Genomic DNA, 24,312 nt, shown 5'->3' on the forward strand with positions numbered 1-24,312 from the left:
AACCAGTCATCTGGTTGAGTGTGGGTTGGGTCAGGGTGTGGTTCCTTGCACTCGGAGTCGGGCTAACGTCCACGCTAGCTGCTACATGCTTTGCATTTAGGTGATACTTTAGGCTTGATGTGCTGCGGTGATATGCACATTCTTTTTTGCATAATTTGCACACAACCGTGCTCTTGTCGACGCTTCCATCCGTCCGTTTTTTAAAACAAAATGTCCCATCCACGGGGCCGACCAAAGCGGTCTCATCAGCTTGTTCGTTCATGTTTGACTATTGATCCCCGTGTTTTGTTGTTGTTTGAAGTCCCATGCTGAAGTCATGAACGTTAGTTGGTGCTCCAGTATAATCGGTACGCCTGAAACTCATCCAGTGAGAAACGTTCCGCTGTGCAAAAATAAGTGCGATTAAAGTGCGTTCATTTTTTTAACGCGTTCATTTTTGTGTAATTAATTAATCTTAATTAATGCGTTAAAGTCCCAGCCCTAATGATAACATCTACATTTCAAAAGCTCTATAAAAATGGAGAACACATCTCGACTGTCACAAGACCGCTACCAATAATGAAATCCGAACAACACTAAAAGGTAATTGGATGGTCGATTGGCCTGTCTACTCTGAAAAGATACTCACTCGGAGCAGAGTGTGAGTTTTCTTCAACTTAGATATGATTGAAATGTCTAAACTTTTAGTCTACTAGAACTCTACGAAAAACAGGAAGAGGGTGACTTAAACTGCTTAAAACTAACAAGTGCATTTGACACAGAAAAGCAACAATAATGCAGGACAGGAAGTATACAGAGCTCTACCGCTTTTCAAAACAAATGGGATCAGGTCGGAGATTGTGGGCCGAAAACCAAAACAATGAGCTTAAACGCTCGAAGGCTGGGTGATAATTCTCTGCTGTGTTGTCATTACATGAGACACATAGTCAGATGATCCATTGGAAGTACAAACACAATGATTAGTGCAGTGTTACTATGGAATAACGGTACTGATAACCATAATAATGTCAATCCTCAAGTGTTACGTTTCATTTAGACTCAGCATTGAGACTGTGAGAAATGTTCACCATGAGGAAGTGTAGCATCAAGGAGGCCTCTCCGTGTTTTGATAGAAGAGGTTCCCTCTTATGACTCAGAAATATCTGGCGAGATGTTTAACGGCCCAATGTCTCAGGTTTCCTGATAAAACACTCACAGTCGGTGTTGATCCGAATGCACCAATGAGATCAGCACGGCTCTGAAATTGAGCGTGAGGAGATAACGAGTCATTCTTTGAACGCAACGTGCAAGAAAATGAGCAATCGGTTAATCTGTGGTGCTGATGAGAAGCAGGTTTGAGCTCAGCCGGTCGACGCATGCTGGTGTCTGGAAAAGAACCAAACCACCAGTGTACGACTGCAGCCAGAGGCCAAAGACATACAGATGCAAAGACAGAGAAAAACAGAGGACGACATGCAAAGAGATATAGAACAAAAGGGACAGAAAGAATAATAAAGACATACAAGTAAAATAACTAGAAGAAACGTACATACAGTACTAACAAGGAATTGGTTAAAAGATGATAAATCAATTAATTCAAAATGGAGGAATCTATAAATGACTTATACAGAATGGAACAGATAACCATGAGAATAACACATCTAGTTCATATTGTTGATGATAGATGTGAAATATAGAACACAAAACATCCCTCTGGTAATATGTGACAATTAATTCATTTTCGCTTAGTATTAATTATATATCCGTTTACTATATCCTCAAAGTCCTTTTTTTCTATGTTTTTTTAAATATTATTATTATTCTTTTTTAATCTCTGCAAAATCTTAAAAAGCAACTTAAAAAAGAGGTAAAATATAAAAAGGTTATGCAAATCACAAACACAAAAACGTTAAAACGAAGATGTTTGCTGCAACATATGAGAGAACATGCACTATGTCAATATAATTAATGTATTCATTTACAAACAGTTAAAAAGAGAGTACATTCATAAGACGCAATGGAGATATGTGAACAACTCCTCACACAAACCAAATACCCTTAAAACAAATCCAACCCCACCATCACATACAGTATACGGCATGTGTCCCTCCATCACTGCAGATGCATCATTTCCAGTAAGCAGGTTGTGAGTGGCTCCAGATGTGCAGGACAGAGCAGTGCTTACAGTATAGTAACCCTCAAGAGCTCCTCTCTCCCAGACATATGAGCAATTTCCTTCAGGAGCCGCGCACAGCTGACAAATGTGGGAAATATGCTGCAGTCTGGGCCCCTGGGGTCCAGACGCCTCCGCCCCCACCTCCTCATATCGCCGTCCCATAAAGATCAAGTTCTGAAAAGGACCAAGGGCCTCATTTATAAAGGGGTATACGCTCAAAAAATGGCGTACGCCAGTTCCCACACAATGTTTGCGATTTATAAAATACTAACTTGACGGGAAAACGTGCGGTCCTCCACGCAAACTCTAACCCATGCGTACGCACTATGCACAACAACGGGAGAGACGAGAAACTGCGACACCGTTGGCAGAAGGAAGGATGGAGAGAAATGTGTGGAAATAATACCATAAACAAAATGTTACCTCATTTATCAGATATGAAGAATTCATTTTCAAACATTGATTAAAGCCATTCTTAAAATGATTAAACAAACGCCTGCTTGCGACTCCTCAGTGCACAGAAAAACATAACTTGGAGAAATAAATAAATACGGATATGTTATTTAAAACCACCTCGAATATGCTGTGTTAATGTAATGAAATGTTTTCTCATAAATGATGCGGTGAGCAGGAGGACAGAATTACGTCTAAACTGAGGCCGTGTTGCTTTTCTATAGGTTGTAGATACGAGCATGGTTTTACATACTACCATGTTTAATTATGTTTTATGCCGTTTGCCAAGACTTGATAAGTCGCTCGTAAAACACAGGAGGTCTGGAAACTAAGAACACCATATGTGGTAAATTGTACAGCTAATATAACACATTGTTGTATTTCCTTTAACAGGTGGGAATATAGTTGGGGGGGGGGGTGAGATGCACAGGCTGCAGTGGAGACGCTGCGCACAGCTGATCGACAGCTGGGACACAAACCACCAAATACAAAAACATAATTCAGATCCAGTCGTCATGACTCCACTCGGAGGGATTCCCCGTTCACTTCTTACAGTCTCTCATCAAGGGGGGGGGGGGGGGGGGTCTCCTGTCCCCGGTGCAAACACACTGCCTGAGGAAGGCTATGTGTATTGTTTTTGTCATGAACCTTTTTCGGACCACTTGTTTATTTATTTTGGTGCTGATCCGACCTCCGTGCTGCGACTCTGGTTCAAACTGCATCCACCAAACAATATGATTTATCTCCACCTCCCCAAAATAACCAAAACCTGACACGGTCTCTTTTTGAGCTGTTCTGTCGTCATTTCCTGCTCTCCTTCATGCAGTCAGTCAGAATGAATGAATGGGCGTTTCTTTGACTATTTATAGGCAAATCTGGGCGTTACGTGGAGCCCGCGAAAGCTGCACCGCATTTCGAGTCGATTGTGATTTATAAAAAAGGGGAAACCGGCGTAGGAAGTGCTGTACGCACTTTCCTCGCCGGTGCGCAATGTTTGGTGAATCGGAAAATGTCGGAACATTTCTGTACCTAGTTTTTGGATTTCTACTACGTCAGCAACCTTCCCACGTGAATCCTACGCACGGCGTTATAAATGAGGCCCCTGCTCAGCTCTGGCATTTTAAAGAATCGCTCACTTTGATGTGAAAAATCCATCATTACCTTTTTAAATGTATGTAAAGCTATCTTTGTGTTCAACTATTTTCCCATCAACAAGCCATGTTGCATAGCTCCAACAATTCTCTCGAGTAATATCTTTATTGAAGATAATGAGATAAGTATTGGATGTGTGGACTCTCATGCAGTCAGTTGGCGAGCTGTACTGACCACGCTGCAGGTCTTTCTGCGTGGTCATTTTCTGTTTTAAGTAAAAGCTTAATTACAGATCGATCGAGGCATTTTGATCAAGGACTACTTTCTTTCTGACCCGATTTCACACCAGACCAACTCCACCAATAACCATCAGCTTGTTGGTGTTGGAGCCTACGTGTACGTGTACTGTAATCTTTGGTATGCTGCAATATTTTCACAATCCTCCATGTTGAATCTATTTCCCCTCTCTCCCACGTCGAACAACACAACATGTGTTTAATACAGAAGAAGAACATGTTCTTTCCCCTCTGGGATTGAGTGATGTCATCGGGATTGGGTATTTATATGCTGCGTTGCCTTATCCTTATTAGGATATGTGTTTCTTGTAGAGGTTCAGTGTTGAGTTGTGTGTACCTGAAGGGTAATTGGCTGCATTGAGAACATTCAGGACCTCAGTGTACCCGGTGATGTAAGCAGCCCAGGGGGGGGTGCTCGTGAACTGTCAACGAGAGGGCGGGGGGAGCCTCGCTGCGGGGAAGCTGTGGACCTCTGTCAGTGCAATGTACATGATGCAGTTTAAACACAGTTCAATAAATAAAGGGCTCGGTTCGCTGACGGCCAACTGTGTGTTCGGTTCGCCGACCCCTGCTGTAAACAGTTCTAATCCCGATTGCTTTCACTAAATGTCACTATTCATAACTGAACATCTTCAGCAGTTGGCACTGCATGAATGGACAGTCTGTCATTCCTAGTCTTTATAGAAGATACAAATGGCCTTCCTACTCATGAGGAAACAGGAGCGTTGTTTTGTATTTTTGAGAAACTATCGCACACATATAGTTTGCCGTACTTGGCTTTGTTTCATACACAGGCTGTTCCTTAAGTATTATCCAGTATATTATCTTTCTGTTAACGTGGTAATAGCATTGGCTCCCAACTATGCCAATGTGATACTTCATATACAGCAGTCTTACTGCTTTTGTGAATTATATTAAAGGTCCCAACATATGCTTTTCTGGTTATTACCGTCCCCTTGTGTGTTATGCGGCTTTGTATGCATGTAGACAGTCTGCAAAGTCACGACGGATATGTCCACAAGTGGATTGAAGATCAGAAAAAGCGTCCAAGGAACTAACATAAGTGAGGTGGAGGAAGGCCTATGATGAAGGCTATAGAAAACTGAAAAAGGCATCCATCACATTACACCGTCTGAAACTCACACACATCAGACCCTCCGGTTCTCTTGCTGTGGGTACAACACAGTCAAAGTGACCGTGCACCAGCAGGTCTTACGAGCCCACGTGCAGCATCACCTCTGGCTACTTCCTTCCTCCCTTCAGATCTTTAGCGATCCAGCAGTCCACCTCAGTTCTGGGTTTCTGCATGCTTTGATGATACGTTGATGATAGTTGCGTCTGTGGTTCCTCTGCCAGGAGTGTGAGTCTGCTGCAGGCCCTGGAGGAGAACTATGAGCTGGACCTGCTGTACATCACAGAGAGGATCATCTCCGTGTCCTTCCCCAGCAGCGTGGAGGAGCAGAGCTACGCCGCCAACCTGCGGGAGGTCGCCTCCATGCTGCGCTCCAAACACGGACACAACTACCTGGTACACTTTCTTCATGTCTCCTCCTGCATATGTGCACGTCAGGCAGGAACACAGCGATTGTCTTCGAGGCATTAGAGCTGGACACAGCTGATCTCTTTTAGACCCAACATAAAGAATATCTTTGTTATCTGCAAGTGTTCATCTGCTGCGGTTGTTACTATCTTTTGTTGATAACTGCGTTTACAGTCAAGGTCAAACGTACCCCACAGACGCACAGCCCTAAGATATAGTCTTGGATTCAAGCCACTGCCGCGGCTATTTGATACTGTTCAACACTCTACTCTGTGAACAGCGTGTGAAACATCCTGCTGTATCAGTGTGTCCTTTGAAACCTAGTGTGTATGTGTGTAATCGACCCCGTCTGCTACAAAGTGATTCTCCCATGCAAGTAAACGGCATTGGAAACGTATTGATGTAAACAAACACAAATAAACAAATTACTTTTAAAAAAAAGTGTCACGTAAACATCATAGTGTGGTTATAAATAAGTGCATGTGTTACATGTTTTGGTTTTGGATCAACATTCAAGTAAACATTGACTTTAAGAACAGGCTGGTGCCAAACAAAATTCACAAAACGTGTCTAAAATGGATTCCTTTGACGACGTCAGTTCTGGAACCAAAATGTTAGTCAGATTCAGGATGGTATCGCGAACCAGGACGTATTGGTGCACGGCAACACTGTGACTGCTCGCAGGTTCATTGCTTCACTCCAGTCGGGGTATCATTTAAAAAAACACTCCTAGGTGGCATGACGTGGTTGTAACAAATGACTTACGTGGTTGTATTGGTTGTTGACATATGTACGATGAAAATGCCAAAGATTTGTAATAATAGTGTCTCCCTTGTTCTTCTTGTGTAGCTCTTCAACCTCAGTGAGAAGCGCTATGACATCAGCCAACTTAACCCAAAGGTAGAGTGACTTTCTCTTCTCTTCCCTTCACTTGATATGACAATCAATCTGACCGAACATCTCCCTCCCTCCCCTCCCTCCCCCCTCTCTCAGGTGTTGGACTTTGGCTGGCCGGACCACCACGCTCCAGCTTTGGACAAAATCTGCAGCATCTGCAAAGCCATGGACACGTGGCTGAGTGCAGACAGCCACAACGTGGTGGTGATACACAACAAGGTGAGAGACGAGGGGCCGCTGCTGTGAGGAGGGTCTTTCCGTCCTGAGGCTGCAGCTGTGGTGTGTGTTTTCGTGTGTGAAGAGTGAAACGCTGACATTCAGGGTGGTGTGTGTGAGAGTGTGTGACTTTGTGTGCTTAGGAAAACACACATTAGGGAGGTGAGGCTCGCCACTCATCGTGGCTGCTCGTGTTTGTTTACGCTTTTACTCGTAACAATACCGTAGAAACAGAAGTGACCATTACTTTCCTGTTTCTCTTGCGTCACATATACTCTTGTGGCGAACCGCCCCCGCCTGGCTCCTAATTATGCAAACCATAAAAAGTGTATCCAAATGAAACCACTCGACCGAGGTCCCTAGCGTAATGCCCGATCCTTCTCACGTTAACCCCTCTGTTTCTCATTCTGTTTTGCAACTTGAGAATGAACCATGGGATCAGTGCCTCATTCCGACACATTCCCACAGGGACAAACAAGTCGGCTGCCATGACAACCGCTGTTGTTTTACTGCCAGTTGCGTAATGCTGTTGATGAGTGCGAGCTCGGAGGTTGTGTTAGTCACTAAGGAAGCAGTCGGGGTTTCTCATATCAACAAATCATTTCCACTGGGCTCCTCTCAGCGACCTTTATCCTCCACAGTGGCCCTTCATGGTTGATGGACAGGGGAAATAATTGCCACCCGAGACTGGTTTGTTGCCATAGAAACATGTGCTTGGGCTTGGTAAACCACCCATTAAATGCCCAGGCAGTATATTTTTATAACATGAGTAGTTACATATTTAATTGAAATGTTGGACATTGATACTACTAATGAAAGCACGTCTTAAAAGAGGTACTTCACCAGTGTTGCAGGCAGCCTACAGGTCTTCAGGGGTAATGTTTAGCCTGGAACAACAGCGTGTAATGTCTTCTGTGGTTTGTGAGGAGGTCTGAATAAAAGCCCAGATGATGTCATCGGCTTGGCCTGGGATTCTGTGTTCACTTTATAGCAGAAAGCTACAAACTGTAAATATGTACTTTGAATTGAGTGGACATTTACCAGGCAGCAGAGGCTCAACAAAAAGACGATTACATGTTGCATTATGGGAAACATATTGTGGTGCAATTTAGGAGGTTGACCCCAGGATATTTTATATTTATTCTTCTTACTTCAGGAGCTGGATAAATCTGGTATGAACCCAAGCTGAGCAGACGCTGATGTGCTGTAAAGGAAAACACGTTATTAAAAGGAAGATAAAATAACTCCATCATGATGCCCATTTCTAAAAAGGTTGAAGACAAGATTTTTCATTTCTATCCGCAAGACGAGAAGCACTTTGAACATGATTGTTTTCTGAATGGAGTTTGGTTTGACCATGGCTTTGCTAACATTGTACAGAGATGGGAGAAGTACAAAGTCATTGTACTTAAAGAGTAAAAGTACAAGTACAAGAGTGTAGAAATACTCTGCTACAGTAAAAGCCCTGCATTCTAAATGTTACTCAAGTAAAAGTAGAAAAGTGTTAGCATCAATATATACTGAAAGTAGCGACAGTAAAAGTAGTGATTGTGCAGATTGATCCATTTCAGAATAATATGATATGTTTTCTCAAAGCTGGTAAAGGAGCAGCTTGTTTGAAGTACTTTGTAGACTGCAGGGTAGCTGGTGGATTTACTCCAGGTGGAACTAAAGTCTGATTTAACACTTGATTAGATTTCACATCATTCATCCAGATCTGTGAAGTCACTAAAGGTAATAAATAAATGTAGTGGAGTAGAAGTACACCATTCACTTCTGAATTATAGTGGTGTAGAAGTATGACATAGCATTACATAGAAATACTCGACAAAGTGCAAGTATTTCAAGTATCTCAATTACTTTACACCTCTGACATTGTACCTGTAAAGATGTATTGTTGAGTGCAGCTTCTAACTGTGTGTGTGTTTCGGTGATGACACTACTATCTCATTTGGGTTCGGATCTTGCATTTTTGCATTGCAGAATAAAACGACCCGATAACCCCATCAACCGACATGCTGATGATGTGGAACAAGTACTGTCGGAGGCAGAGCACCATTGCCTGGAGGATACATCTGTGGTTGACTCTGGCTTGATTTATGTCTTTCAGGGCAACCGGGGCAGAACAGGAGTGGTGGTGGCTGCCTACATGCATTACAGCAACATATCTGCCAGGTAGGTCCATGACCCACACTACACCTGCAGAGGGGAACTCACCTGCAGAGGGGAACTGTAAGACACTGAGAGAGAGAGGAGTTGAAGTCATACAGAAATAGCGGACATACTAAAGGAGAAGTACACCAGGTAGAATGGGGACACGAGAGGAACAACGAAAGGAAGCAGCATTGTTCATCACAAGGCCGAAGCACACATTGGAACAGACGGAGATGTGATACACACACGAATGAGGGGCAGAACATGAGATCGGGCAACAGCATTTTTATTTAGAAAACAATTTGATATTGTAATTATATTATAAGCAGAAAGCAATGAGTTAGCTTCTCACAAACCACAAGACTCTAATTATAAGTCCATTATTATATGGGGCGGTGGTGGCCATAGGGACTTGGCTTGGCAACTGGAAGGTCACCAGTTCAAGTCCCGGCAAGACCAAGTGCTACCGAGGTGTCCCTGAGCAAGGCACCGTTCCCTAAACTGCTCCCCGGGCGCCGTTCAAAATGGCAGCACACTGCTCCTAACACTAGGATGGGTCAAATGCAGAGAAAAAATGTCCCCACGGGGATTAATAAAGTATATCAAAATCAAAATCAAAAAAAAAATAAGTGCCCATTTTTTCTTTATAGGATTTGATTTTAGATCTCATGGATAGGATGGCCTTCTCTTACATAAACCAAAGAGATGTGCATTGTTAAATGATCAGCAGGAACACATGACTCGGTGTCGGGTCAGAGAGAACGCCAGGAACAAATGAAGCGCACTCGGTTCCCTGCAGAAGTATTACATTTCTCTTTAAAGTCATTACCTCACAAATGGTTTTAAAGCTGGCGTGAAGTAGCTGTGAAAACTGAAGTAGCAGCAAAAGCCAGAACATGAGACCACTGGGACATGTGCCGTATGGGAATATACATGTTACGGAACAAAATGGCAAGAAGGTGTTTTACTGTGTGCTAGGTTACGGAGGTTCTGCAGAATTAGCTGTTAGAAATAAACACTGAATGTAATTTAGACACTCTCAGCTGAACGTGCATGACATGATAGTACATACTAGGAAGGTCTTCATTGAGATTTAGATTTATCTGGCGATGTGTTCTAGTGAGAAATGGTCTTGTTTTTTGTTGTCCTCATCATGTTTGTTGTGACGGGTGCATCTCATGCTCTTATGTATCGCCTAGTCATGTGTTGACCCCTGTGTATACTGACACAACGCATGCTGAAGGAGGGTGTTGCATAAACATGCTTTCATTTAAAAAAAAGTATTAAAAAAATGTTCATGTCATGGTGTGACAAATGCATGGCCCCAATGGCAAGGCGTACTACGAAAACATCCTATGATGTACTCTGCATACTAATATACTTGAAATCAGAGGTGGAAGAAGTCATACAACCATTACTTAAGTTAAAGTAGCAATACTAGTTTGTACAATGAATCTGTCACAAGTAAAGTTCTGCATTCAAAAAGTACTCACTACGCAAAATAGTCCATTTCAGAAAGATGTCCCTTCAGTTACTGGATTATGATTAGTGATGCCTTCATGTGTTCATTCGCCATCAAAGGCAGAGCTAGTTTTATTTAGTGTGGATACTGCTGCTGAATGTATTAACCTGTCATTACTTAACATGGTTCATTTGTTGGTTGATTTCTATTTTGCATTAGCTAATCATCTGTCAGATAAGAGTATTCAGTACAATATTTGCTTTGAAATTGTAGTGGAGTAGAAGTATCAAGTAGCATAAAGAGGCAATACTCAAGAAAAGTACAAGTACCTTAACATCAAATTTACTTTTATCACATTCCGAAATACCGTGGATTTACATTGCGTGTACTCCAGTGGAAATAATTTTTATTTATTTTTTTAAATACTTTACTTCCTGTGTACTGACGTCCTCTCTGTTTGAATGCAGTGCTGACCAGGCTCTGGACAGGTTCGCCATGAAGCGCTTCTATGAAGACAAAGTGCTTCCTGTGGGCCAGCCTTCCCAGAAAAGGTCAGTTGTTGTTTATTGTACGAGTTTCAAAAACCCTCTGTCTTTTTAAACCTACACATATTTAAAGCTGGGTTTTGGATTTGAATATGATGTTAATACGTCTGACTTGTTGTTGAATGTATCTGTCTGCTGTTTGGTGCTGGGCTGGGAATGTAATATCTGCGGGTTGGTCACGACCAACACTCATTGAGTATAAAACAAATATGTAATAGAATAGAAACAAGGTAGAAGGTTGACTTATTGAGCATGGCTAAAAACATGTATTGTTGTTGCGAGAGATGAGGGACAAATACTGCATCAGAATCGTACCTGTATCCCTTTATTGTAAACATAGCAATTCTAATTGGAGTTCTCTCGTTATTTATCGTGCTCAGGTATGTGGAGTACTTCAGTGGCTTGCTCTCTGGACATATCAAGATCAACAACAAACCGCTGTTCCTTCACCATGTGATCCTGCACGGCATCCCAAACTTCGAGTCCAAAGGAGGTGAGTGCAGAAATGCTCTCACACATAAGCAACTTCACATACACTTCTTCATTTTGTAACTTTTTCAAAAAATGGTTTCGCAGGTTGTCGTCCTTTTCTCAAGATCTACCAGGCCATGCAGCCCGTGTACACATCTGGGATTTAGTAAGTCTTAAAACACACTCTCACTCAAATGCTTTTACAAGATTCCAGGGGTAGCTAGCTCGTGGTGGCTCAATCATCAAAAAAACAGATTTTCCTTTATAGCCTCTCCCTTTGCTCCCCTTTCCCCCAATATCCACATTCACCGCCCCCCCCGGCCAGTTTACACTCTATGCTTGCCTCACACATTGTGTTTAGCTAGCCTCCCCAGCTGCAGGCTCCTGTTTCCCTACGTTAGATCCCGCAGTCACTTCTAGTGTTATTTGTGACCGGAGAGCCAATTAAACAGTTAGACAGGCATCCGTGTGGACGCCTGCAGGGTGTGACTGCCAAAAGGACCCCGATGGTTCCCAGAGCCAGACAGGAAATAATGGTTTCTATGATTTTTCTGTTGTTGTTTTGGGAAGAGTGGAGGTTAAGGAGAGGATAGCAGGGCAGCGAGGCACAGGTCACAGGGACACCACATGTAAAAGCGTTTAACACATAACAGACGGACTGTTTTATCGCGGTGCCTAGTGTGCTTGTTCTTATAGGAACACATGCATGCAGAGTTCAGACCATGCTGTTTCTATACTGTAGCTAAAAATGCAATTTGTACACCTCCCTAGTATTTTAAACTTTAACAACTTAATACATTAACCAATACGATTCATATTGTCACCTACTGCATCTCTGAGAGCGCCGGGACCTTTTAACAAAACTGTTCATGAACAATGATATAAAGCGTTGACGCCAAATCAGGTGCTTTAGTGAAAGCGCCAGCACTCATGGAAAGCTTGCATTGGACAACCCCGTAACCGGCAATCCAGAGCGGTACAACCCTGCAATGAGGGAGTACACACATGTTAATTGTCATTAAGTAACTTGTGTTATTTGGCCATTATTTCAATGACACTCTCAGACCTCCGCACAATCCATCACTGATCTCCGCAGAGTGTGGATTGTTGTGAAGGGACCCTAACCTTGGGGACAGAGCAAAAAGCATTTATGTATTATCACTTTAAGAAGTTTGAATGCCTAATGTGTTTGCCAACCAAATAACTTTATTCAGAGGTTTGTTTCTGTCCATCCGATTATTATAAGTCCAATATCAACTGGCCTTTAAGCTCTGTTTTGGGCTCCTCCTACTACTTTGGGTAACATCTTGCTATTTATCTGCTAAATATCCAGAATGCTAGAATGCTAGATTAAATATGTGTCTGTCATTTGATAATGTACAAGTAACATACAGGGTGTTGATCAGAGCTTTCATGCTTGAAAGTGAGGGCCGAGTGTGTAGGCGAGAAACCAAAACAGTTAGCTAAAACATGCTAACATGCTTCAGATAACCGAGAGTTCTTAATAATCCGTTGTAAATGTGTTTGTAAAAAAGACACGTTTAACATTACCCATACCAATTTGGTATTACATTCCCTAATCCCTATCTCCTGCCTTTTACCCTATCCTTGCGTTTGCCCTCTGAGTTTAAGGGTGCAGCTTTTCGGAAACGTTGTTAACATTGTAACTGTAAACAGTGAAGCCTGCTTGTGTGGAAAATGTCTAGCGTTAATACGTACACACATTTACAGCATACACCATAACTAAGTGTGACATTAGTGCGCATACATTTCCAGACTGTCGACCACTTAGAGCCCCGAATCACATTCCTCCTCCCTTTCTCTCACATGCTCTCTATTAGCACCCTCCACCCTTTGATCCCTCTCTCCTCATGTAGACACTAATATCCAAATTTAGCCAAGCGCTGCTACGCCCTGTGATGGCCACTGTTCAAGCATACAGTATACCTGATTGTTAGTAGACGATGTAGATCATGTGAACATAGTTATACCCAGACAAGTAACATCAAAAAGAAAAGGATGTAGCAGAGTTATGTTGGATTAGATCAGTGTTTCTCAACACCTAGGAGGTGCAGAGGCATGACAGGGAGACAGGCGAGAGACCAGGAGGAAAAACGGTTATTAAAAAAAAAAAAAAATCATAATTTGAAAAATAATTGATTTGAAAATAATATGATACAGTACAATTACTTCTGGGTCTCTGTGTTTCATTCAAGCTCGGCTCTGTGGGTGTGTGGAACGAGCCATTTTGTGTGTGCGCGCGAGCGAGAGAGCACCGGTACCGGAGATCGTTGTTGTTAGCTTCTGGTGCTAGCGAGCTACGCTAACGGATATAAGGAGCTTTTTCAACAACAAGGTGGAAGAGAGTCCTCTCCTGTCAGAGAGGCTCAGTGAACTAAAGGACTCTCTGAGTGTTTAGATAGTTAACTTAAGGCCCCGGCCACACGAGGAACGAAAACGGTCGTTTGCGTTACTGTTTAGTGTCATATAGACCGTTCGGCCACACGAGGACGACCGAATACGGCACTAAACGACTGCGGAAACGATAACGGGTCCCAAGGTGGATAGAACGGCATACGCAGTGCTCTGGGGGTCCAACGGCTCCGTGTGTACGCCCTATACGATCATTTTCTGATAATGATGAGGCAATAGCCCCGCCTCTCCCCACCTCTGCTGCTCACCCCCGCGTCAAAGTAAACTGCACCCTGAATTCAGATTATTTATCTTTCTCTCGATATGGACCTAAACGCGAGTGAAGTCTAATCTGACAGGACGGAGACACCTCTCAAACTACCTAAACTAGTTATAAATATGTTTATTTTTTACTGTCGGCCGGGTCACTCATTACTGGATGAGCTGCTGCATGAGACAGACACTGGCTCTGTCCGAAGAGAGGGAGGAAAAAGAGAGGCGCCGTGTATTTTATTATTATATTATATAGAGTCGTTATTCATTTGTTTTAAAGCTCAATAAATAACAAAGAAGACCTTTGACCGGCACTTTTATAATTTTGTCCGGAAGATTTCAACTTTAATACACGCTGACTGGCGAAAAACTCTGCCCGGTTCCCTCGGCCCCCACCTCGGAGAATAAACAGAAGGGCAACCATGACAACCATGCTTCTTCGCTGCTTTTGTGGAGGAAGTTACAGCGCCACGTAGAGGCTCCTGCATATGTACTGCAGCTTCTCCAGCGGTTGGAGCTAAACGGAGCGGTCTCGTGTGGACAGACACTATCCGGTGAATATTGCGTGTGGACGGAAGCTTGTTTGCGTTTGCGTTTGCGTTAATCCTATGCGTTTAGCCGTTTTCGTCCTCGTGTGGCCGGGGCCTTAGTCTAAGTTATCTCAGTGGGTCTCAAACGGTTTGGTCACCATTAATGTAAACAAATATTTCCAAGGCACACGTTTATATGATCATTATAGTTATACAAAAATAAAAGAATAAATGAAAAACAGGTTTGAAATACTATATGACAGTAAAAAAAGATTAAAAGGGTGATTTGTAAAATATCCATAAAGAAAAAGTAAATCTGTTTACAGTTCTGTTTCATGGGTGTTGAGAGAGGTATCCATAGATCTCTTCATGTTGCTCTCAACGTGCACCAGATTGATGCTTTTAACTTCAATATTTAAAAATAAATCTTCCCAGGGGAGCTTGCCCCCGGACCCCCCTATGTGAGGGCCACTCCTCACTAATAAAAATAGCACTTTATCCCTGCTTACACCTATATTCCGTGAGCTGATTATCGAGCCTTCATTGTAACAGTCGTGGGTACATTGTGTATATGCGGGGGGAGTGCTGCAGTAGAAAATTACACTGTAGCGACCGGTACCTTAATGGGAAACCCTAAATGTTTGAGCACCCTCTATGAAACGTCAAGCTACCCCACAGCACCCCCAAAAGAAATCTCTGGCGCCGCCACTGAGCCTGCAACCCTGTTCTTTCTTTTCATTTATTTGCACAGATTGCAAATTGGCAAAGTATTATAATTGATTGTTCTAGCAAAGGGATCGCACAATTGTATTATCTATTTATTGTTTTGAGCACACAGACTTATGGAGCATTGTTTTATTATCACTGTTCTAGCAAAGTCATTTTTAAAAAAAATGTAAAGGAATGCTCACGTTCATATTGATGTATTTTAATAAATGTTAACTTGGCCCATTACGTGACTATTTGTGTTGGGGGGGGCCCGACTTTGTTTTCCCTCCAAAGGGGAGGCCTGACAGAAACAGTTTGAGAACCACTGGATTAGACTGTGATCATTTTACAGAAGTACTGATGTGTTATTTAACATGTGGTGGTTTCTTCTTTTGCAGTAATGTTCTGGGTGACAGCCAGACCAGCATCTGTATCACCATTGAACCCGGTCTTCTTCTGAAAGGTGACATCTTGGTAAGAAAAGCCACGACACAGAGACAGAGAAGGAAATCTTAGTTGTACAGTATATACCATTTTTAGAACACATTGTTACATTTAAACTTGGAAAACATAAACTGAAAACACTTATTTTCTTATGTGAAACTAATAACAGAGAAAGTTTATTGTCTTACTTATAAATACAAGTAAATGGATGTTAAATGATGATTATCTGTGGATGAACAGCTGCCAAAACGTACAGATGATGCACTATTTTATGATTTTTTAGTACAAAGGGAATTGACTTTTTTTCTCCATTCTGACATTGGGTGAATATACTGCTGCAGCAGTTTATGGTGTCCATTCGTAAAGGAAATAGGGCCATAAAATCTCAGGAGAAGACCGTTGACTGGTTCCTACCTCATTTTATAGACTCATTAGCACACAATATGTTTGCTGGAAACAATGATGTCAAAAAGGCTATGCACACACTTCCTTTCCAGCAGTGCTACACAGGGTGTTACTTAAACATGACATAATCATAAGTACGTTGTGTTTCAGATGTGTATTTTTAGGTAAAATAAGTTAAGTACATTATCCAACATGCTTCCAGCTGTTTTACAACTGAGAGAAATCTGTAATTTAAATTATGTAAATGGTCATTGATCATCTAATGGTAAATTAACCCCTTTGGCATGTTTTAGCATTGGGGCGTCTAATAGACTTTTAAGATATTAGTCGTTTTTAAATGTATATTTAATTTAAGTCATAAGCAAATCCATAACATTCTGCTACTTAGTATTCATTTATCATTTACCTAATATATCATTCCAATAGCTTGCATATAGACTCTTATTTCACTATTTCACTTTTTTTAAACTATTCCTTTCTTTTTGCATTTACTTTTAATATTTACTTGCACTATATTTCTCTGTAATAGTGTGTTGCACTGTTGGAGAAGCCTGTGACCTAAGATTTTCATCGACATAACTACTTTGTAGCTATGGTTGCATGACTATTAGAGACCCTTGAACCTTGAACTGTGTAAAAGAGATCCAAAGTAAAGTAGCGCCTGTTGCTTATTTTGCATGTGTTTAAGCAGAAGAACTGCACACATCGGCAAAGTGTCTGCTTCGACTGTCATTCAGGCTTAACGTTATCCATGAGATGTCCCCCGGCCCATATATTAAACATGGATCATTTTGAAAGGAGCACTTACTGTACTCTCAAGGCTGAGCTCATACCTCATCCTTTATTTAAGACACCCTAATGGATTCTGCTGAATGCATCATCAGACTGAGCCCTGCTCGGAACTATTCAGATAACACGCAGACTGTGAGCTGTGGCCTTATGGCCACATGGAAGAGACATTACTCAGCATGGAGTGTGCTCCTACATGTAAAACGGCTCTGGCATGTTTTTGTTGAAATGAGTTGTGGATAATATGACTAATTACTGAATGGTTAGATTACATAAAGATAACCTCAGAGGAAAATCGTTATAAAGATGATTTTAATTATTCAGGTTTGGCTTTTTGCTTCCATCATTGGCCACTGGAAGTCAGTTTAATTCAAAGTTCAGTTTGAAGTCAGCAACACAAATAGGAGCTTATAGGAATAGCTCAACGTATTTGCAAATTAGCTAATTAGTTTCCTTGCTAGGAGTCTGAGGAGAAGACCACCATGTTAATGCCTCTACAGTAAATAGACAGTTAGCCTTTTCTAGCACAAAAACCCACCCTACCAAACGTTTTCTAATGCACACAACATACCAGGTTTGTTTAATCACGACAAAACACAAACAATACACATAACAAGTTGTGTTTTTATGAGGTGTTGTGAGCTGAACTATTTCCTGGCAGGGTGCAGTGGTTTCCTGACAAAACACTATCTCCTTTTTGGTACAAATGGTATATAATGAGATATAATGTGCAAACAAGCTAACACAGTGTTGACTGTAGCTTTGAGAGAGGCAACACTCTTCTCAGCACAATTAGCCTAGCAATAAAATGAGCAAACGATTAGCCTGCATGCGGCCATCATTAAAAGAAAAAGGAAAACATTATACCAACACCTAATAAGCTCTCTAATCATCACATTATATCAGTTTTATTTAATCAATCAAACCATGAAAATAAGTTATAGTTTTACGAGGCGTTATGTGCTGGACTATGCCCTGCCTGCGTGCAGTGATTTCCTGCTATAAAAATGTTGGTACGATTTCTTTTTTTTTTAATATAACATCTTAATTAGTAAGCTGAGGAATACTAAGAAATATATTTGTTCTACATTTTGCCAGATTAGCTGTTTCCCACTGTGTCCAGTCTTTTGCCTATACTAAGCTAAGCTAGGCTAAAACGGCTAGCTGTAGATTCATATTAACAGTAAGAGAGAGGCACCATTCTTTTCCTCGTTTCCTCAGTAATGGAGCAAACAAGCTCAAGCACTTTATCTAAAAAGCAAGATTATTCATTCAACATTGCAGATTGTTTGTCTAGACATCAGCGTTGAATAGGTTTGGTTAGCATAGCGCCTTTGCTAAGGCAACATGTAAGCTCCAAATTCATGTTTTCCTTTCTCTGTGTTGTTCTCAGTCTTGGCTCAACAGCATTGTGTTCCTCAGTGGGAGGTTTGCGGTATTCCCAGAAAGCTGCACTAAGCCACAGGATATTCTAGCTTGCCTTCCTCTCGCCCTCCATCCTTTATGTGCTTTTGTGGATTTTGGAACTTATATGTTTTGCCCCACAAGTAGAGAATGTGTGGAAAGCAAGTCAGTGCCACTTTCCTCAAAATCATATTTCAATTTAGTTTTTAACTGCTGTGTTTACGCAGTTCCATTTTGACTTATGGTAAGGTCTATATAATTATGTCAGGTATTTATTTCAACTTTTACAGCCGCAGTTTGCGAGGTGCAAGTTGTTTGCGTTAAAGGGTATTCCTCCAGTACCTGTAAATGTGAGGTCCTTGTAAAAAACAGGTCCAGGCTTCCCAACAGGAAACAGCAGGAGGGAGAGAGAATATGTTCCTGGTTCTAGTGTTGCTCCTAAAGCCGGTTGTGTTGCAGTTTGGAGAGTAATGCCAGTGGAGAGGCCATACATTAGGAGGGATATATACTGTATATATATATATCAAAAAAGTCGTAAATGCTTTCTCTAGCGCTGAGCCAGTGTAAAGAAAGAGCCACTATGAATCAGGCTGGCATGTCTCTGGCTCGTGTTTCACAAGGATCGCTTTATATCGCTCAGCTATTCAGCCCTTAGAATGATTAGATTTGGCTGAAATGATTTTGTTTCCTTATCAGACTTGACACATTGTGTAAATTCATCCTGCAATGGTTATTTATTTGATATTCAGTGTACCTGTGGACTTAAAAGGAATCCAATGTTATTAAGTTGTCTGTTAGATTCTGCATTGCTGCTTCTATTCCGTGTGGTTTGAGTTCCCTCTGATGTTTTTCACCCCACAGTTGAAGTGCTACCACAAGCGTTACCGCAGCCCGTGCCGAGACGTGATATTCCGGGTGCAGTTTCACACCTGCGCCGTGCACGACCTGGGGATTGTGTTTGGAAAGGACGAGCTCGATGAGACATTTAAAGGTAAGGGATAGAGTTCTTTGAATATCAATACAATTTACATCACGTCATTTAGCTAATGCTTGTATTCAAATAGCCTGACATACACTCTAATATCTTTAATGTTGGAGCAGGTCCTTGGGATCGAATCACTGACCCCCATTTATCCCCTGAGCCACAACCGCCCTATTTGCCCCAAATGAGTTTGCGATAATGTATGAATAACAATTTCATAACTTTGCTGTTAACCAAAGAGTTCATTTGTATGTATTGTGTGCAGATGAGAGGTTTCCAGAATATGGGAAAGTGGAGTTTATTTTCTCCTTTGGACCAGAGAAACTACATGGTAAGAGCCAAGGTGCCATTTTGGAACAACTAACACATATCATACTTCACCTTTATTCATATGTTTAGACCATGTTTGCCTGGCAGTATACTGTAGTAGTATGTGGAGGACGCAAGCCACGCTTCCACAACTGTCATTGAGGTGACAGTACTGTCAGTCCTCTGAGCCATTTATTATTCTGAACGCAGAACAAAGTATCGGACAAATCAAACATGCTGCAAAAAGTGGGAAAAGTTTCAATAAAACAAATCTGCAGTATCTTAACTGTATCATATATGTCTTTCTTCACATTCTGAGTATAATACATGTTTCTCTCTTATGGTTAAAAGACATTCACATGTTCTGCTCTGCCTCTCTGTACTTCGGGTCCAGGTGTGGATCAACTTGAAAACGGGCCGAGCGTCTCGGTTGACTACAACACTCAGGACCCTCTGATCCGCTGGGACTCCTACGAAAACTTCAACCAGAACTGTGAGGACAACACAGACGGTACGTGAAGCATTATACAATGTAATATGCATTAAACTCTACAGATTCTCTGCTACATACTTCACTAGGTAACGCGTGGCTCACAGACATGATTGCTAACATAAAAACATGTACACACTGAGCTGTAATTAATACATTACTGGACATTTTCTCTATTTTTGTCCATGAGTTTAGGTAAGTTGCATTTTTAGAGCATGCTTTATTAAGATGGCGAACATTATACCTGCTTTACAGAATGTAAACATTGGCGTCATAGCATCCTGGCATTAGCATTTAGCTTCAAGCCATGTGTTATATGCTTCATCTTTAACTTACCAAATCTATGATGGCAATGGATGAAGGATTTGGTGGGAACTCGTGAAAGTGAATAGAAATATAGTGTCTGTGGGTCTATTATACAAAGAAGGAAGAACTTTTTTTTCCTGATTTTTCTCATTTTCTCAGAATTCTGGGAAAAGATTTTCTGGGGAAATAAAGAAGCCTGTTTTTACCATGAACACTTTTCTCAGAATTCTGATACAACCCTGATAATCGTGTTAATACGGAAAGAAAGAAAGAACTCTCTCAATTGAATATATTATTAGAATTTATTTTACGTAACTCAATGGCAAGATTCATGTAGCTGCCTTTGATCCATTACCACGGCATTGCTTGCATAGTTTTGTCAACTTCTAGCAAGCACACCTCAATAACAGGCAGCACGAGCTCTCCTCAATAGCTGTGTGTGTTCTGGGGTCTGAGACATGTCTTTGTAGGGACATACCACTCCTCACCTTCCGTGTGCACTGTGCATGTGACTGTGGACATGTTCTTTAATGTGGTTGAGAGGAAGAAGCTGGGATTGTATTTAAGTGTCTCTCCTCTTGACACACACACACACACACACACACACACACACACACACACACACACACACACACACACACACACAGACCTCCGTAACAAGGCTGCTTTTGTTGTTCTGCGTGACACAGAAGAACCGTTTCCCCCGCTTCCTCATGGAGTCTAAAGACCTTTTCACACTTTCATCACTTACAACCTCCCACACGATAGGGTCAAACTGAAGTCAAATGAAAGTGGTAAACCAGTGTTGGAATGTTTACTGAGAAACCCTGACCCTAAAACGCTTTTGGAGTATTGATTAGTTTCTTTAATGCATCACAGTTACAGCCAAGCATCATATCGACGTAGGAGGAATGCAAAGTCTGCTGATGCACCGTGTCTATCTCAGTATCACACTGTTGTCCTGCGGCCCGAGTTGTAAATAGTATATCATGTTTTGAAATGGAGGAATTTGAAATTGGTATCTGAATTCATTTGTGGTGAGATGGTGGCTGCTGAGAAAGCGAAGGCCCTGTGGGAGTTGAGTGCAGGACATTCCTGGACTCAGCAGCCGCAGGCATGGACTTCCTGCTCAGGGAGCGGTGGTCACTCTGCGACCGTTCACTGCCACCCTATAATAACAGGCACTGCTACGCCCTGAGAGATAGCAGGGAGCCTGCTGGCCGTCCAGAGAACTGCAGTGGTGGGGATGGTCAGCTTGTGGTGTTATCACTGTAATAACTATTCACCTGATATTCTGAATTAAAAGCTGATGTTGGAGGGGATCATCGGTTCAGTTGGTAGTGCTGGAGGCCCATGTACTGGTGCTTTGTCCTGGTTGGGGCACACACAGGTTAGAATCTGGCCTGCAGTCCCTTACAGTATATCCCCCTTTCAAATCGGTCCCCCAAAGGCTACACTGGCTAAGCTGATATGTGTTGTTAATAGCTTTTAAAAACAGACTTGCTTATGTATTAAATAGCCATTAAGGGGACGTATTGGGATCTGATAAAAAAAAACATTTAGTTATCCTTTGTTCAAGTTCACAAATACAATCCCAAAGCCCCCTCCAGAGGGCGTTTCTGTCCCACACACTCCCCCCCCCCCCCCCCTGTCTGGAACGCCTCCATTGGACTCCTTTCTTTACTTCTGTTACATAGTTTCATCACTATGTAATACTTGTTTGCCTTGCCTTGTCTCCATTGGCTAGCGCTCCAACACAATGTACGTGATAGGATAAGAGGAGGGACATCTCTAAGCAGTTGACACATCTCAACAGAGCCGGCAGGCTAACCAATCAGAGCAGACTGGGCTCTGGTTTCAGACGGTGAACAGAGGTGCTGCAGCTCAGGCAGTGCCATGTCCCAGCAGAGGCACAGCATGAGCAGAATCAGGCCCATTTGAAGGACATGTTGCATAATGACAGTCACATTTTTGAAGAGGGATGTCTGCTGGACATGTATTGTCCTTGAAACCCCCCCGCCACCATGCCCAGAGTGATTTTATTAGTCACCCAGATATCCAAAGGTCAGAGGTCACTTGGCTACCTTCTATCACTGCTCATAAAGTGTCTCGACTGCATCTTGAAATAGGCCTGGCTAAAATAGAATAGGTGTAAGTCTCCTCTCATTATGCTTCAGTGAAGGTGTGTGTGTGTGTGTGTGTGTGTGTGTGTGTGTGTGTGTGTGTGTGTGTGTGTGTGTGTGTGTGTGTGTGTGTGTGTGTGTGTGTGTGTGTGTGTGTGTGTGTGTGGGTGTGTGTGTGTGTGTGTGTGTGTGTGTGTGTGTGTGTGTGTGTGTGTGTGTGTGTGTGTGTGTGTGTGTGTGTGTGTGTGTGTGTGTGTGTGTGTGTACTGTAGCCTGGTGCAAGCTGCCTTTCCTATCTCGTCTTCTGTCACACTGTATGATGGTGATTAGAATGTGATAGTATTACACACACATATACACAAACCCAATACTAGCTTTAGACCTGAGCAGAAGCGCATGCTAACAAGTTCACATACTGGTGGTGAGTCCGTTTGGCCTTCTGACTCTTTGCAAAACGCATGTTCTTATTTAACCACTTAAGACCTGCAGTTCTTGATAAGCAATACAATGTGTCCCATAAGTATCCTTTGTGCGACACGTGACTTGTATTCAGTCAGACTGATACACTCTGCATGTTAAATAGGATGAGAAGACACCGTTAAAAATGTGTCCCTCTCACAGAAACAAAAGAGAAAGGGTTTCCTGGAAACTGGAGAGTCTCCACTGTCATAGCTTCACACTTGTTAGTGCTAAAAAGGCACTTAGTGGCTTTTAAAGGCAAGAGGGGAAAAAAGAGGACGTAAGTCTTCCTAAATGTTAGCTTGAAACTAAAAGTATTGTTGTTGTGGGGTTTGCATTGGCTTGTCTGAGGCAGGCGCTATGCTACTTACAACAAGCCTTTTCCTCTTAGCTTATCGAGGCATTGAATAAAGCTCAAAATTATAGGGCCAATGTTTTGTTGGGATCAACGTTGGCTAAGTGCTGTCTGTGTGGTTGTTGGTTTCCAAAGATTGATGTTGACTTTCATTGTGTTTTGTTCCTTGAAAACAGCTTCTGTGGGTGAGCGTAAGCATAGGGATTAGTGTCATGGCCGCACCTTGCAACAACATAAGAAAACATATCCAAAACATCATGCTAACACAATTAAAGTCACCTTTTACACAAATCTTTAGAATATACCTCTATCAGTGATGGTTCTAGAACATTTGACATGGGGTGGCATGGGAGGGCGGACAGACGTGGTATTCTATACTGTATATATAACCTATTTATTATATATATATATTTATTGTTCAGACAAACAAACTAAAATATAGTATAAAACAGCAGAAAATACTCATGATACCCTAGAATTATGTTTACTGTAAGTACAGTAAAAGTACTTAGTTATAATTAAGTACACAAATGACATCACCCATCTCTTAAGAGAGCTAACGGTGACCTGTGCAGCAACACATTTCAATACATATGTGTCAGTACTAAGAGCTGCTAGATTGTGCTGCTGTAATGGAATATGTATGTAAGGAGAATAAGAACATACCATGTGGTCCAGCTGGAGTCTCCTCTGCCTCATGATCCCTGCCTCTGGCCCTCTTTCTGACACTTCATCTTTATTCCTCACATACATGTCTTCTTCTTCACTAATGTCTTCATCTCCTGCTCTTCCTCCTGCTCTGACCCTCCTGGTCTCTTCATCTCCTCCTCTTCCTCCTGCTCTGACCCTCCTGGTCTCTTCAGTGAACTCTCTTTTCCTTTTCCTCTTTCTGTTCTTCCTGATCACTTCTCAGATATGTCTTTGTGTTGTTGTTGAATCACTCCTACAGTATACTCTGGCCTGCAAGAGTCTACTTGTGAAAAGCACTGGTACAAATGCTTGTATAACTTTACACGTTAGGCTAATAAGTAGCTAGCCTATA

The 24,312-nt window shown here is 42.0% G+C and overlaps 1 protein-coding gene across 1 annotated transcript in view; it reads left to right on the plus strand.

Moving 5' to 3' along the window:
* The window catches only part of tns1b (tensin 1b), a 252,364-nt gene that overhangs the window by 180,690 nt on the left and 47,362 nt on the right, over nucleotides 1-24,312 (plus strand). The window contains 11 exon segments of the mRNA XM_071207064.1: nucleotides 5,353-5,524; nucleotides 6,386-6,436; nucleotides 6,530-6,652; nucleotides 8,760-8,824; nucleotides 10,733-10,816; nucleotides 11,191-11,303; nucleotides 11,387-11,447; nucleotides 15,603-15,678; nucleotides 19,108-19,237; nucleotides 19,494-19,559; nucleotides 19,932-20,048. Coding sequence (XP_071063165.1) covers nucleotides 5,353-5,524; nucleotides 6,386-6,436; nucleotides 6,530-6,652; nucleotides 8,760-8,824; nucleotides 10,733-10,816; nucleotides 11,191-11,303; nucleotides 11,387-11,447; nucleotides 15,603-15,678; nucleotides 19,108-19,237; nucleotides 19,494-19,559; nucleotides 19,932-20,048 — 1,058 coding nt within the window.

This window comes from Pseudochaenichthys georgianus, chromosome 21 (genome assembly GCF_902827115.2).
Source record: "Pseudochaenichthys georgianus chromosome 21, fPseGeo1.2, whole genome shotgun sequence".
NCBI classification, from domain to species: domain Eukaryota; kingdom Metazoa; phylum Chordata; class Actinopteri; order Perciformes; family Channichthyidae; genus Pseudochaenichthys; species Pseudochaenichthys georgianus.